General features: G+C 38.4%; 1 protein-coding gene across 2 annotated transcripts in view; it reads right to left on the reverse strand.

Annotated features, from left to right (window-relative positions):
• Positions 1-1,642: 1,642 nt before the first annotated feature.
• Positions 1,643-14,853, reverse strand: part of itgb6 (integrin, beta 6) — an 87,335-nt gene continuing 74,124 nt past the window's right edge. For both annotated transcript variants that reach the window (XM_020531543.2, XM_020531544.2), the window contains 3 exons: positions 9,761-9,880; positions 2,829-2,995; positions 1,643-2,436 (listed from right to left, as the gene is read on the reverse strand). In XM_020531543.2, the coding sequence (XP_020387132.2) occupies positions 2,341-2,436; positions 2,829-2,995; positions 9,761-9,880 (383 nt within the window). In that variant the 3' untranslated portion in view covers positions 1,643-2,340. The remainder of the gene's footprint in view (positions 2,437-2,828; positions 2,996-9,760; positions 9,881-14,853) is intronic.

Genomic DNA, 14,853 nt, shown 5'->3' on the forward strand with positions numbered 1-14,853 from the left:
CATCTACCCTTTCTGTTCCCAGTTCAAAGAATTTACTAAGTCTTGTCAAGTTTTTGTCCCTTTTGAAATCTATGCTGATTATTCTTTATATTTTCAGCTTTTATGCTTTTCTGTTACATATTTCAGTAAAGATTCTATTATCTTTCCTACCATTGCTATTAAGCCAATTGATCTATAGTTCTCTAGCTTTATTCTTTATCACTTTTTAAATGTAAAAATCACATTAGCTGTCTACATGTTCTCTGGTACTATTCCCTTTTCTCAGGTATTTAATATGTAAATGACAAGTAAGTCTCTGTCTGTGTCTTCCCTATGTTTTTAAATGCACAGATACACTCATCTAGTCCAGATGTTTCATCTCTGAATTTGATTAGTTTATCAATGATTTCTCCACTTTTTAATCTTATCTATTTTTAATGTCTCACCATATGAGTAAAGCTGTAAATAAAAACAGAACTCACTGTTTATAACAGTTTTGCTCTATAGTTTTCCTCATAACTACTGGAATTTCTTCAATAAGTTTTACATATAGAGAAAATATGACCATAAAGTCTAGAAATTACATAATAGAATTTAGTGTCTGCACAATAAAACTATCAGATCACTTTCCCTTGTCCATAACTCTAACGGAGCTGCTAACCTATTTGAAGTCTGTAGGTTACATTTCCATTAAAATAGTAATTTAAAACAAAGACAATAATTTTTCAGAGAGCAATTTTCCAAGGCTATGTTTTTAAGCACATAGTATGAACATATTACAGTAGTATTTGAAAATTTAGAATTGATTTTTCTACAGAGAAACTGTAGCAATTGCACTCCTCTACTCTTAAGAATTGGATAATTACAACCACATTACAGTCATAGGGTTATACAGCATGGAAACAGACACTTTGGTCCAACTCATTCGTGTTTACCAGATATCCTAAACTGATCTAATCCTATTTGCCAACATTTGGCCCATATCCCTCCAAACCCTTCATATTCAGGTACCCATCCAGATGCCTTTTAAATGTTGTAATTGTACCCACCTCCACTGGCAGCTCGTTCCATACTTGCACCATCCTCTGCGTGAAAATGTTACCCCTCAGGTCCCTTTTAAATCTTTGCCCTGTCACCTTAAACCTATGCCCTCTAGTTGTGGACTCCCCTACCCTGGGAAGAAGACCTTGCCTATTGACCCTATCCATGTCATGATTTTATAAACCTCTATTAGGCCATCCCTCAGCCCTTGACGCTCCAGGGAAAATAGCCCCAGCCTATTCAGCCCCTCCCTATAGTTCAACCCCTCCAATCCCAGCAACGTCCTTGTAAATCTTTGCTGAACCCTTTCAAGTTTCACATCTTTCCAATAGCAGAGAGACCAAAATTGATTGCAGCATTCCAAAAGTGGCCTAACCAATGTCCTGTACAGCCTCAACATGATGTTCCATGTCCTGTACTCAATGCACTGACCAATGAAGGCAAACATGCCAAATGCCTTCTTCACCAGCCTGTCTACCTTTGGCTCCACTTTCAAGAAACTTTGTATTTGCACCCCTCCATCTCTTTGTTCAGCAACACTCCCCAGGGCCCTACCATTAAGTGTATAAGTCCTGCACTGATTTGCCTATCCAAAAGGCAACATTTATCTAAATTAAACTCCATTTGATATTCCTTGGCCCATTGGCCCATCTGATCAAGGTCCCGTTGTACTCTGAGATAACCTTCTTCACTGTCCACTACACCATCAATGTTCATACTCAGGAAGGTGACTGGAAACAGATTTTTGAAATGAAGAGCTTTCTTTTTTTTCTGCATATTTACGACTTTTATATGATACTTGAAACTCTGCAAGCTTTCACAGGACTATAATACTGAGAGTGCCAGAATCGTGCAATGCATGGTACTTGCACATCCTCTATTTTGATCATTTCACTCTTTGTAGTCATTCTTTCAGCTACGTAGGCACTGAATTCTGAAGATTTTCCCCAAAATCTTTTCATTCTCTACAGCAGGCTTCTCTTTGGAGGCAATTTTTAAAATCTCCTATTTAGTCACATTCCCTAATATCTCCTTATCTGCATGGTGTCAAATTTTATTTGATAACGTTCTGTGAAGTGCCTTGGGATGTCGTAATATGTTAAACACATTATATAAATACAATTTTCTATTAAAATATCACAACCATTCTGATATATACAATAAGTATTCAAAATATACACATGGTGTTACAAACTTTATATACACGAGGCAGACAAAATTCTAAAACATGCATATAAATGTAGATGATTGAGACAAAAGCAAACATAAAAGTGCATCAGGTCCATTGGTTAAACTTACAATTTTCCAATAAATTAAGCATTAATTCCCAATAGTAGTGACTTCCTTTTTTCCATAATTTTTATAGGTCACATTTTTAAATGTGGAAATTGACCCTCTGTAAAGTGGATTTGTACCCTGAAAATGTAATAATACAGTATGAAGTTAGAGAAATTTATGCACTTACTTATATCAAACTAATCCATTATTAGTGAATTCCTCAATTGCCATGGTAGGTGTATAGCACATTTTGTATCTATGACTTTTGTTTCGTTGTCATTTCAAATGATTTTAAAGCCATGCCAATAGCAATAATAATTACAAACCTAATCTGAAATTTACAATTACCCACGCTCAATTAACAACTATTTCCATATTGCCCATAACAGCTTTATCTATCCTGCTTATTAGTATTAGAAAACATGTATTGCATCTCTCTTAATTTCTTAGGCCTTTACATATTTGCTGTCTGTATTAAATTCAAAATGGAAATTAACAATAAGACTTATTATATAATTGTACATGCATACCGTTTGCCACTTAGCTTTTGCTCGTTCTGCTTCAAATTTGGCCACTTCTTTGCGATCGTGAATGGATATAAACATCTTCCAGATACTGAGGATAACCAAACCGACCACAAGGATTGCCAAAGCTATTCCCAAAACTATCATTAGTACATTTGGAGGCAAGGGGCACTCTGTACAGAGAATACAATATTTCAATGTTTGAGAATTGTTAAGATGCAAGATGCTTATTTTTATGTTGAGAAGTGGTCATAAGCACGAGAGTTAATGACAGAGAATGAGAGATCAAAGTGAAATATAACATTCGATGTAGTACACTGCACTATAGTTTGATGCAATACCGATGTAGTTTAAGTCTTGTTGCACTGCTTATTACTTAAATAAAGATTTATGGTAAATTACTGTATGTACTCATCTAAAAGTCAATCCTAGTCTTTCAGGTGTGGAAGGCCAAAAAATTTCAGAACCAAAGTATAATACTGGAGATGTTAATGATTTAATTTTATTATAAATGTATACATTCTAATAAAAATGAGCACCCATAAATAAATGATCAAAAATTTCTCTATTTAAGTTTTGTTTTTATTTAATCAATTTTTAGAAGTGATCTGATTAGGTAAAATAATAAATATAAATTATTTTAGTGCTGTTAGTTTTCAATTTAATTAATTATGTTGGGTTTTGTTTTTAGATATCACTTGGGTCCAAATCAAATACACATATCAACCACAACACTTTTGTTCTGAATTCTTGGTCTGAAAAATTCAAATTTTACATGTATATATGCAATAGTTTTCTGAACTAGCCAGCACTGATATTACTTTTTATATCTGAAAACCACCAGCTGAGAATAGGCAGGAACTGTCTCTCAGCATGAAGGCTGCCAATTCCAGTTGTACATATTTCTGAATCACATAATCTCCTGATTTCAATATTTCCACCCTCACACTTATACCTTGAGTAACCACATCACATGTCTATTTTCATGGTACATCCCTGCCATGCCAAAAGAAAAGCAAATAGTCTTTTTGTTTCCCAAATGAATGATTAGTAGAATCGTAGAATCCCTACATGTTGAAGCAGGTCATTTGGCCCATCGAGTCCACACCAACCTTCTGAAGAACATCCCACCCAAACCCACTCCCCTACCCTAACTCTGCATTTCCCATTGCCATTCCAGTTAACATACACATCGCTGCACACTATGGGAAATTTATCATGGCTAATCCACCTGACCTGCACATCTTTGGGCTGTAGAAGGAAACCGGAGCCCCCAGAGGAAAATCAGGCAGACAGGGGGAGAATGTGCAAACTCCACACAGACGGTTGCCCGAGGATAGAATCAAACCCAGGTCCCCGGTGCTGTGAGGTAGCAGTGCTAAACACTGAGTCACCATGCCACCTTATTTTTGATTGTCATTCATGAAGTCTTTTTTCCCATTTTCAATTTTCTACAAATAAGTTTATATGTTTGCACAATATTTTAATTGTCTCCATAATCTTTTTCCTGGATTGCTCTCAGCCATATCTTAGACATTAACCTGGAGATGCAAAGGAAATTCTTGAGTCTTAACAGTTCTTATGAGAAAGTCAGCCTGATTGTTTGAAGATGTAATTGATCAGAAGAGATGATGTTGATGCATGTCATTGTTAGGCACTCATTCTCTCAGCAATAAATTTCCTGAGTGTCAAAAATAATTGGTATTGTTTCTGATTAACATGATTTTTTGTTGTTATGACTTTGCTCTGATTTTGATTAACAATTCTCTGGTAAAAAGCTACGTGATCCTGGTAATAAGTATGGGGGGAAAGCTTGTGTTAATTCTTTAGTCGATGCACTTTACTCATGAATATGGGATGTGCGGATCACTGGAGTGATGGGGCACTATGCTCTAACTGTCTATTTTTAACAAACATAGATATAAAGCCTCTGGAAAGAAGCTAAGGCTTATTTTTCTGTCAGTTCAGGAAAGCGAATAATGCTTCAGTGAATGTTGTCATTTACTAATATCAATTCTGGGTTTAGTTTCATTTCTATACAATCTTATTCCTTACAATAAATGCATATTTTATTAAAATTGAGTTACACAATTTATTAACATTGTACTCTTTGCTGAATAAGAGAGAATTAAAGGACATTAGTTTGGCAGTACTATTGCAAATGAGCATTTACTATTTATCTTGCGCACACTGCCTTGCATATTTCATACAAAATAAGCAGGCTTGTCTATGCAAGCTAATTATTGCACAAGAACAAAAGGAGTTGGAATAAATGTTGAATTGTAAAACACATAATGTAGAAGGTGACAGAAAATGTAACAAGCAAAGCTAAAAGAAACGGAGGGAATGGGTTCACAATTTGAAGGTGTTGAACTCAATATTGAGCCTAGAAGGTTGTAAACTGCCCATTTTGAAGATGAGATGTTGCTCCTCCAGTTTGCGCTGTGATTCTCTGGAGCAATGCAGCATGCTGAGGACAGACAAGCAGGCATGTGAGCAAGAAGCTGTTTTAAAATGACTGGCTACGGGAAGGTCGGGGTCATGCTTGCACGCAGAATGGCGGTGTTCTGCAAAGCGGTCACCCAGTCTTGCGTGTAGTTTCTCCAATGTAGAGTAGGGATTGTACCTATTGACTTCTAAACCCTTGATAAAAACATTAAAGTTTGTTGCTGTGAATTTTTATGGTTGATTTTCAAGAATGGTACTGCGGTTTCATTACTAATATAAGGAACACTACATTATTCTTAAAATCCAGCTTAAAAGACTTCTGTAGAGGCATTACTCTATATCCACAGATGCAGCAAAACACTCAAAAAGCACAGCAGTTATTGGTACACCTGGAAAAGTCAGTAAGGGATTCAAATGGGCAAAACAAGTGAAACAGATGGAGTTATTTATTTCTGCTTCTTTGTTTATGTTCTTTTTCAGCTATCAGATCCTGGAAAGATTGGAAGCAGAGAGCAAAACCACTGACGTATTTCAAAATGAATGGACAATTTCGTGGGTAAGCTGAATTATTGTTTAACTTTTTCTTGCTATAAATTGTATTTGCCCGTTACATTTGTTGTGCTCACTGTGACTGAGGAAATACATGACAGAAACATATAGAAAAATTTGTTTCTCATTCTGCTCCTTGCTTATGTTTATTGTGATGGTTGGTTGTTGAGAGGATTTTTCTCCAAATTATCACGATTAGTAATTATCAATTGAAACGTCAGCCTTTCTGCTCCTCTGATGCTGCTTGGCCTGTGTGTTCATCCAGCTCTACACCTTGTTATCTCAGATTCTCCAGCATCTGCAGTTCCTACTATCTCTGTAGTAATTATCAATATTAGTTTTTGCTCACAATGTGTCAATTGGTATATTCATTGTCTGATCTCAAGGAATTTGTTGCTGTTAATGAATAAGAAATTTCAGCTAATCAGTGGCAGCAGGACCTGGAGAAATGCTGCTTAAATGTGAAACATAGCATGTGACAGATAAAACTTGGGCAAAGTGCAGGATTTGTATATGTTAGAACTTCATTTTTAAGGTCTTTAAGCACAGATTGTATTTTCTCCCATAAAAGAAATCACACTCACTGTTTGCAAATTGAGATTACACGTTAGAAGTCATTTTCCTTAAATCAGCTGGAACAACTTGCAGGACTCCCTGCAATGCCAAAGTCTGTGATAACTTTCTATATTTTCATTTTCCAGCCATAACATGAAAATATTTTCAGCTCCATATTGAAATGTGACATATGATGTTCTCTTCCCATCCTCCAAAATCATTTGTAGACGTATTTAAATTATCTGCTACAACCATCCCTTCAAAGCAAATCTACTGGAAACCTATAAGCCCCTAAACCTCTCCAACCATCGGTTAGTATTAGACTTTGGCAGTTCTCAAAAGAAATTGGGACTGGAGTATTCCGAAGTATTGGGAATATTTGGGAAGAACTCGTAGCTGATGTGATTTGTGAACCATCAGTTATAAGATTGTGGGGTGAGCTTCCTGTGGTGCAGTAGTAGTGTCCCTACCCCTGAACTGAGAGGCCTTGGTTCAAGTCTTACCTGCTCCAGAGGTGTGCAATAATATCTCTGAACAGATTGATTAGAAAAATAGTTTAATTTTTTGAAAAATTAATAAGATTGTAAATACCTCTTGAGGGGCAGTGGTAGTGCCTCTACCCCGGACTGGGAGGTCTGGGTTCAAGTCCCCCCTGCTCCAGAAGTGTGTAATAATATCACTGAACAGGTTGATTAAAAAAATAGGTTAAATTTTAAAAAAAGGGTTACAGATTTGTGTGAGACCTATGAATTAGGAGTGCGGAAGGGTTGGGCTTAGAAAGGGAAAATTTTTTCCAGTTTTTTTTGACACATTGTGTACATTTTGCAAACAATAAATATTAATATCGAGGGGTCTTTTCTGAAACCTTAATTTTGCATGCCACGGGTTAGCACAATCATAAAACAGCAAAACAAAAACTGGGCTTTATTTCCAGAGTGATAAAATGTTAAAAGTAGGGAAATTATGTTAAATCTCTATCAAACCTCAGTTAAATTACCATTGTTACGCTGTGTGCAGTTCTAGTCACCATATTTAAAAAGGATATAGAGGCACTGGAAATGGTGCAGAATTTCACAAAACTAATATCATAGATTGGCAGCTTCAGCTCTTTCTTCTTGATACATATCTGGGGTGTGATCCTCTAATAGAGATATTTTTAAAAATGAAAGATTTTGATTGCATAGGAACAAGAGAGAATGCTTCTTCCTGTGAGAAACAGCACAACTAGGTCATCAATATAAGGCTTGTCACCAAGATATCTAAAAGGCAATTTAGAGGGAACTTCTTACCTCAGGTGAAGCTAAGAATGTGGAACCATGCAGAATATTTGAGATGATTAAAGATAGTAAAGATTCATTTAAGTGACAGCTGGACAAGCCTATGATGGAGAAGAGAATTGACTGTAGTGATGATAGATTTAGGAAAGGAAATGTGGGAGGTTGTGGTGAAAGGTGGTTTGAATGGAGCTTAAACAGAGTCATGAGATCTTGGGTCAAATAGTCTGTTTCTATTCTGTATATCCAAAGGAATCCAATGTCATCCTGTGACTTGAATTTACAACTCTATTCCTTCACTTTTAGGTTTTCAAAGACTAATACGTTAGGAGGTACAATAAATTATACAGATGGGAGCAGGGAGCATCCTATATACATAGGATGCAGTATAGATCCAAAAGTGATGGTGTGATAAATTGGAATATTTTTAAGTGATTAGAAATTAGTTGCTGTCGAAAAGCGAAGATGTTCACATAAAAACGTCCCTAAATAGCATGTGTTCCAAAATAATCTTAGGCTAATAGGTTGTTGCTGTTTATATCAAAGAAACTGGAATACAAAGGAAAGGAAGTTATGTTTTATGTGTGCGGAGATCATCTGGAGTATTCTATTCAGCTATGGACATCAAACGTCAGGGGGAATCTTTTAGTCTTGGAGGGGGTACAGCTCAAATTCACCAGAATGATACTAGCGCTAAAAGGGTTACATTACGAGAGAAAGTCATAAAAACTTAGTTGAAAGAAATTTTATTTTAGAATGTTGAAGGTGGTTTCATTGAAGCATTTGAAATGTTAAAGGAATTCAATGCACATACACAGATAAAGTACTTGCATTCGTGGAAGAATCCAGAACAAGAGGACACAACCTTTAAATCATAGTAAGACTTTTATGAGGGAGCTCAGGAAATATTTCATTTTGCTGAAATGGAAGTGGAAATCTGGAACACTTTCTCTCCTAAAGACTGTAAATGCTGGTTAATTGAAATTTGAAAGACTACGATTGATACTGTAGTGTTAGACCATAAGACCATAAAAAATAGGAAAAGGAGTAGGCTGTTCAACCCCTCAAGCCTGCTGCACCATTCAATAGGATCATGGCTGATCTGACATTCCTGTTATCAACTTTCCTCCATTTTCCACATAACCCTTGATCAAGAGTCTATCTATCTCAGCCTTATTCTACACAAGGAGTCTGTCCTCACAACTCTCTGTGGCAAAGAGTTCCAGAGACTCTCAACCTTCTGGGAGATGAATTTCCTCCTCATCTCAGTCTTAAATTGACACCCTTTATTTGAGACTATGCTCTCTGGCCCTACGTTCGCCCATGACAGGAAACATCCTCTTAGTATTTACCCTGTGAAGCCACTTAAGAATCCGATATGTCTCAATGAGATCACCTCTCATTCTTCTAAGCTCCAATGAGCAGTGTCTCAAGCTGTTTAGCCTTTGCTCTTAAGATAACCCCATAACCAGGGATTGTCCTACTGAATCTTCTCTGAACTTTCTCCAATGAAATGATGTCATTCCTTAAATAAGGGGACCAAAACTGCTCACCGTACTCTAGATATGGTCTCACCACCTTGTACAGTTGCAGTAAGACTTCCTCATTCTTATACTCCAATTCCTTAAAATAGGGGCGAACATTCCATGACCATTGTTAAGTGAGGTTACCAAGGGATAAGGACCAAAGTCAGGGCAGTGGAGATAAGATGCAGATCAGCTATGATCTGATTGACCTGGAATTGATTTGTGGGACGGAATGCTCTAATCTTGTTCTTAAATTCCTTATCTGGTGGTTCAAACTAACTTCATAAAATTCTGTAATAAATTGTCATCTCCTCACTTGCCATTGGGATCAGTAATTCTTTAAAATAATTAGTTTTATTGCCAGCATAGTTATTCTTCATTGGCCCCATCAATGAAATTAAGTTTTTTTGAATGCTTGGTATTTAGTTGAGATATTTAATTTGAAATCAACCAGATTATTCCACATTCTAGCAGGTTGCTAATTTTTGCCATGCAAATACATTACATCCAGTGTTGTGAAAATGAATGAAATAGCTCATCAAGACTTTTACATGTAGGTATAAACCCTTGTATTATCCAAGCTCACCTGTTTGTTCAAGATCATAAAGAAATGATCTTCCATGTTGATCATTAACAATACGGAATGATATTGTGCAGTCATTGCCACTTTTCAAAGAACAGTAGATTGATTGGTTTTCTTCAAATTCTATGAAAATAGTTTGAAATATATACATTAAGGTTCTCTTTATTTAAATCTGTAAAATCACAACTGTTACACACTGAAATAACTGCACAGAGGCTGGTATCCTGTCACCAAGTCACCCTTTATTTACTTGAGCACAGTACGCTGCTGTTGCCAGCCAGCTTAGAGTCAGTCCCCTCAACTGAAGAGATTCTAAATCCCCTGTTTATATTGGTCAGCCTGGGCTTCCGAATTAGCCCAAGTTAACAACGCCAGTCAAGGACCTCATACTTAACAAGGTCCACCTGATTCCAATCACTACACACACTGATCATGGTCTTGAATGATTACAATTGAGTTTTCAAAAGAATCGTGTAATATTTCTTCATGACTCAACATTTGTGAAATTTCACTTTCTACACAAATGTTTTGTCACAAAGTGTTCTCAACTGTGTTTAACTTCAATAGTTCCCATGGGTAGTTCATCAGCATTGGCCTGTGTCAACTTTCTTCAATAAAAATTACATATTATATATATATATATTATGAGACGTAGAAGTAGAATTAAATCATTTGGCTAATTGAATGGCAGAGCAGAGTTAATCATGATTGAGATAACAAGGTGTAGAGCAGGATGAACACAGCAGGCCAAGCAGCATCATAGGAGCAGGAAGGCTGATGTTTCAGGCCTAGACCCTTCATCTTTCTCCAGCATCTGCAGTTCCTACTATCTCTTAATCATGATTGATGTTTCTTAACCCTATTCTCCCGCCTTCCCCCCACAACCTTGATCCTTTTACTAATCAAGAACCTATATATCTCTGTATTAAAGACAGAGATTTAGGCATACAGGTCAACAGTTCCCTGAATGTGGGAACACAAATGGATAGGTGGTCAAGAAGTTGTAAGGCATGCTTGCCTTCATCGGACGGGGCATAGAGTATATGGAGCTAGTCATGTTGCAGCTATAGACAACTTTGGACGGGCCACATTTGGAATATTGCATACAGTTCTGGTTGCCACTCTACCGGAAGTATGTGGTGGTTTTGGCAGAGGATACAGAAAAGATTTACCAGGATGTTTCCCAGTTTGGAAGGGCTAAGCAATGAGGAGAGATTAGAAAAACTTGGTTTGTTTTCACATAAATGTTGGAGGCTGAGAGGGGGTGACCTGATAGAGGTTTAATAAGGGGCATGGATTGTTGAAGTCTTTTTTTCACGGTAGAAATGTTAATTGAGGGGACATATGTTAGAGGTAAAAGGGGTAAGATTAAAGGATAATTGAGAAGCAAGATTTTTACACAGAGGGTGGTAAGTGTCTGGAATGCATTGCCAGTGGAGGTGGGAGACACAACATTTAAGAGGCACCTTGACAGATACATGAACAGGCATGGATTAGAGGGACACAGACTGCGTCGAGGCAAAAGGTTTTAGAAAGGCACAGGGTTGGTGGGCCGAAGGGCCTGTGATGTACTGTTCTTTGTTCTCTTTTTTATTCAATGGCTTGGCCTCCATAGCCTTCTGTGCCAATAAGTTCCGCTGATTCACCACCCTTTGGCTCAAGAAATTCCTCCTTATTCCTGTTCTAAAGGGACATCACTTCACTCTGAGGCTGTGCCCTTGTTGCCTACTCTCTCGTACTTGTGGAAACATCTTCTCCATGTCCACTGAATCCAGGTCTCTCAGTATTCTGTAAGTTTCAACAGAATCCCCCCATATCCTTCTAAACTCCAAAGACTGCAGACTAAGAGTCCTCCACCTCTCTTCATATGACAAACCCTTCAAGTCTGGGATCAATTATGCAAACTTCCTCTGGAATCCTTCCAATGCCAGCACAACCTTCCTTAGATAAGGGGCCCATAACTGCTCACAGTATTCCAAATGTGATCTGACCAGAGACTTAAACAGCATCAGCAGTACATTTCTGTTCTTGTATTCTTGCCCTCTTGAAATGAATGCTAACATGGCAGGAATGCACATTCTTATAAATTAACTACTTTCTTCAGCACTCAATAGCCCACAATATCCATGACATAACGCTGACTATTGTTTGTTCAACCAATATGTCCAGATCATGTTACATTGGATGTTCATATAACCAAAATGATTGAAAAACTTTTCGAATAGGCCAGGTGCAGTGATTGTAATGATGTCAGCCAAGTAGACCTCATACAATGAGTTCCCTGAAGGGGGCCAATAACCTGGTCCAATCAGGGAGCCCTGGCTGAAAGATATAAACAGGAATGGCAGACATCCTGTTCACCCTGAGAGCTGGCTCTGAGGGAGTTGGATCATTGTCAAGGACTCTTCATGTGTAAATAAAGGGTGACTTGTTGACTGGATACTGGCCTCTGTGGAGTCACTTCCATTACATCCTCAAAGAATTCTAGTATTTGTCAAGCGTGATTTCCCTTTCAAAAATTCATGCTGACTGCGTCAGATCTTAGCGCTGTTTTCTCAGTGCTCTGCTATAATGATAATGGACTCTAGCATCTTCCCGACCACTGATGTCAGACTCACTGGTCTATAATTCTCTCCTTTCTCTGTCCCTCCCTTTTTAAATAGTGGGATTACATTAGTTACCCTCCAATCTGTAGGAACAGTTCCTGGGTCTAAAGTATCTTGAAGGATGACCACCAATGCATCCACTATTTCTAGGGCCACTTCCTTCAGTACTCTGTGATGTAGATTATCAAGTCCTGGGACTTATTAGCCTCCAATCCCATCAACTTCTCCAACAGTATTTCAAGACCAGACAGTTGGTCAGATGCCTGATCTCTCTCGCCAGATTTTGGAAATTTGTATTCTTGCAAACTGGGGATTTGGCCATGGTCAGTCCTACAGGTCAAGTGTTACCAGGCCAAGTGTTACATCAGTCATTGTGCTATTGAACCAGTGGGATGGGCCAGGATTGTTTCATACTGTCTTGTGGGTAGGTCACAGTCAGTTCTAAAGGTTTGGTCAACTATTGACATTCGCTTATTAGACGACTGCCCATGCAGGGAAAATGGGCAATACAAGTCTTGGCATGGGCTTTGTTATACTGGCTCACTGAGGGAATGGTGACAGTGAAAGGGCAATTGGAGCTATTAGGGTGGGATTTCATAATGAATAAAAGGGAACTGAGAATTCTGGAAGTGAGGATCTCATGAGAAAAGTTACTCAGAGCCATGGCAGATCAGATGTCATGAATCTCACGTGATGAAACACTTTAATGCAAATGCAAATGGAAATATTCTGTCTAGCTTTTCATTGCTATTTGTAAACAAACTGACTGCCATATATCCCAGTGCTTAACAGTGCTTAAACTTCAAAAATACTGATTTTGCTACCAAGTGTTTTTGCTTGTCCTGATATCACAAAATGCAATAGGTAAATCCAAGTTGCTCTCTTTTTCCATCTTGAATAGATTGTTACTTTGGCAGACTTTCAGTCTGACAGCAGAATACCCACACTTAAAAATATTTGAAAAATTGTCGTCGGTGACATAACCACTTTCATTTGATAATAAATCACGAAGCAAGGTTTTCGTACAAACAAACTTCTCAGCTTGATTTCTCTGGTAAATTTTTTTTGCTTTCAGAAGTGAAGGTGATAAAATGGAGTTTTATACTGTCATAGAATCATAGAATCCCTACAGTTTGGAAACATTTGGCCCAACAAGTCCACACTGACTCTCTGAAGAGAATTCCACCTGGGCCCAGCCCCTTACCCTTTCCCTGTAACCCTGCAATTCCCATGGCTAATACACCTAACCTACACACCCCTGGACACTATGGGCAATTTAGCATGGTCAATCTGCCTAACCTACACATCTTTGGATTGTGGGAGGAAACCTACGCAGACACAGGGAGAATGTAAAAACTCCACACAGACAGTCGCTTGAGGCTGGAATTGAACCCAAGTCCTTGTGCAGCAGTGCTAACCACTGAGCCATTGTGCCACCCCTTCACTCTCACTTCACATAGAAATAGCAACTTAATGATACTTTTGCCATTTACCAGGCAACTAAAATATTTTAAAAGTTACAGTGGAGGACAAGTATGAACTAAAATTAAATCAGTTATGGACAAATATCTGACAGAGGTCTGAGTGACGTGCACTGTGGCAATTGTGTGGCAGAATTGGGTGAAAGGTTCAGTGAGGCCCATCTCAATGCCAAGATCAGTCCACTCAATCTTTTAGGGGTCAGTTAGCTCAGTTAGCCAGACGGGTGGTTTGTAATGCAGAGTGATGCCAGCGGTGTGGGTTCAATTCCTGCAATGGCCAAGGTTACCACGAAGGATTCTTCTTCTCAACCTCTCCTTTCATCTGAGGTGTGGTGAGCCTCAGGTTATACTGCTACCAGTTGTCTTTATCTATTGAGAGAGCAGCCCTATCGTCTGATAAGACTATGGTGACTTTACCATTACTCCATCTTTTATGTTTTTCACAAATGCTGTGGTGAGATGCCAATTGACAGGGATTGACAATTGTCAATGAACCAACTTACCTCATTAGTAATCAGTGTCCCATCTTACCAAACTCACTAAACAAACCGATGTCAGGAAATCTCAACAAGGAAACCAGAAAGGGTCCCTACCGGATTCCGCTCACCATTTGCTCTGAACTTACTCCTCTATGTTGCCTATAACCAAACCACAGCCCGGGGCACAATCAATGGGTGCCAGCCTCACACAACACTCCTCCACAGACGCTGGCATCTGCCAATCCATCATGACCATCCTAGCACTTCTAGTATGTACTGGCAGTGCAATCTGGAATCACAGACTTGCATTGAAAGCTACATCAACAACTAGCACTGAAAGTCTGCAGTGGGAACACTTTCGGCGCAGGGACAAGCACCAAGTTCACAGAATGGACTGGGCTGCATCTCAGTGATACTTATTTGTAGTCTAAGTGCTTGCTGTGGGCTGTGTTCATAACTCTCTGTAATTCCTTGTGATCTTGGCAGGCTGAGGACACAAATGTTAGCATGGGTACAAGGTGGTTTATTGC

This window comes from Rhincodon typus, chromosome 7 (genome assembly GCF_021869965.1).
Source record: "Rhincodon typus isolate 14 chromosome 7, sRhiTyp1.1, whole genome shotgun sequence".
NCBI lineage: Eukaryota > Metazoa > Chordata > Chondrichthyes > Orectolobiformes > Rhincodontidae > Rhincodon > Rhincodon typus.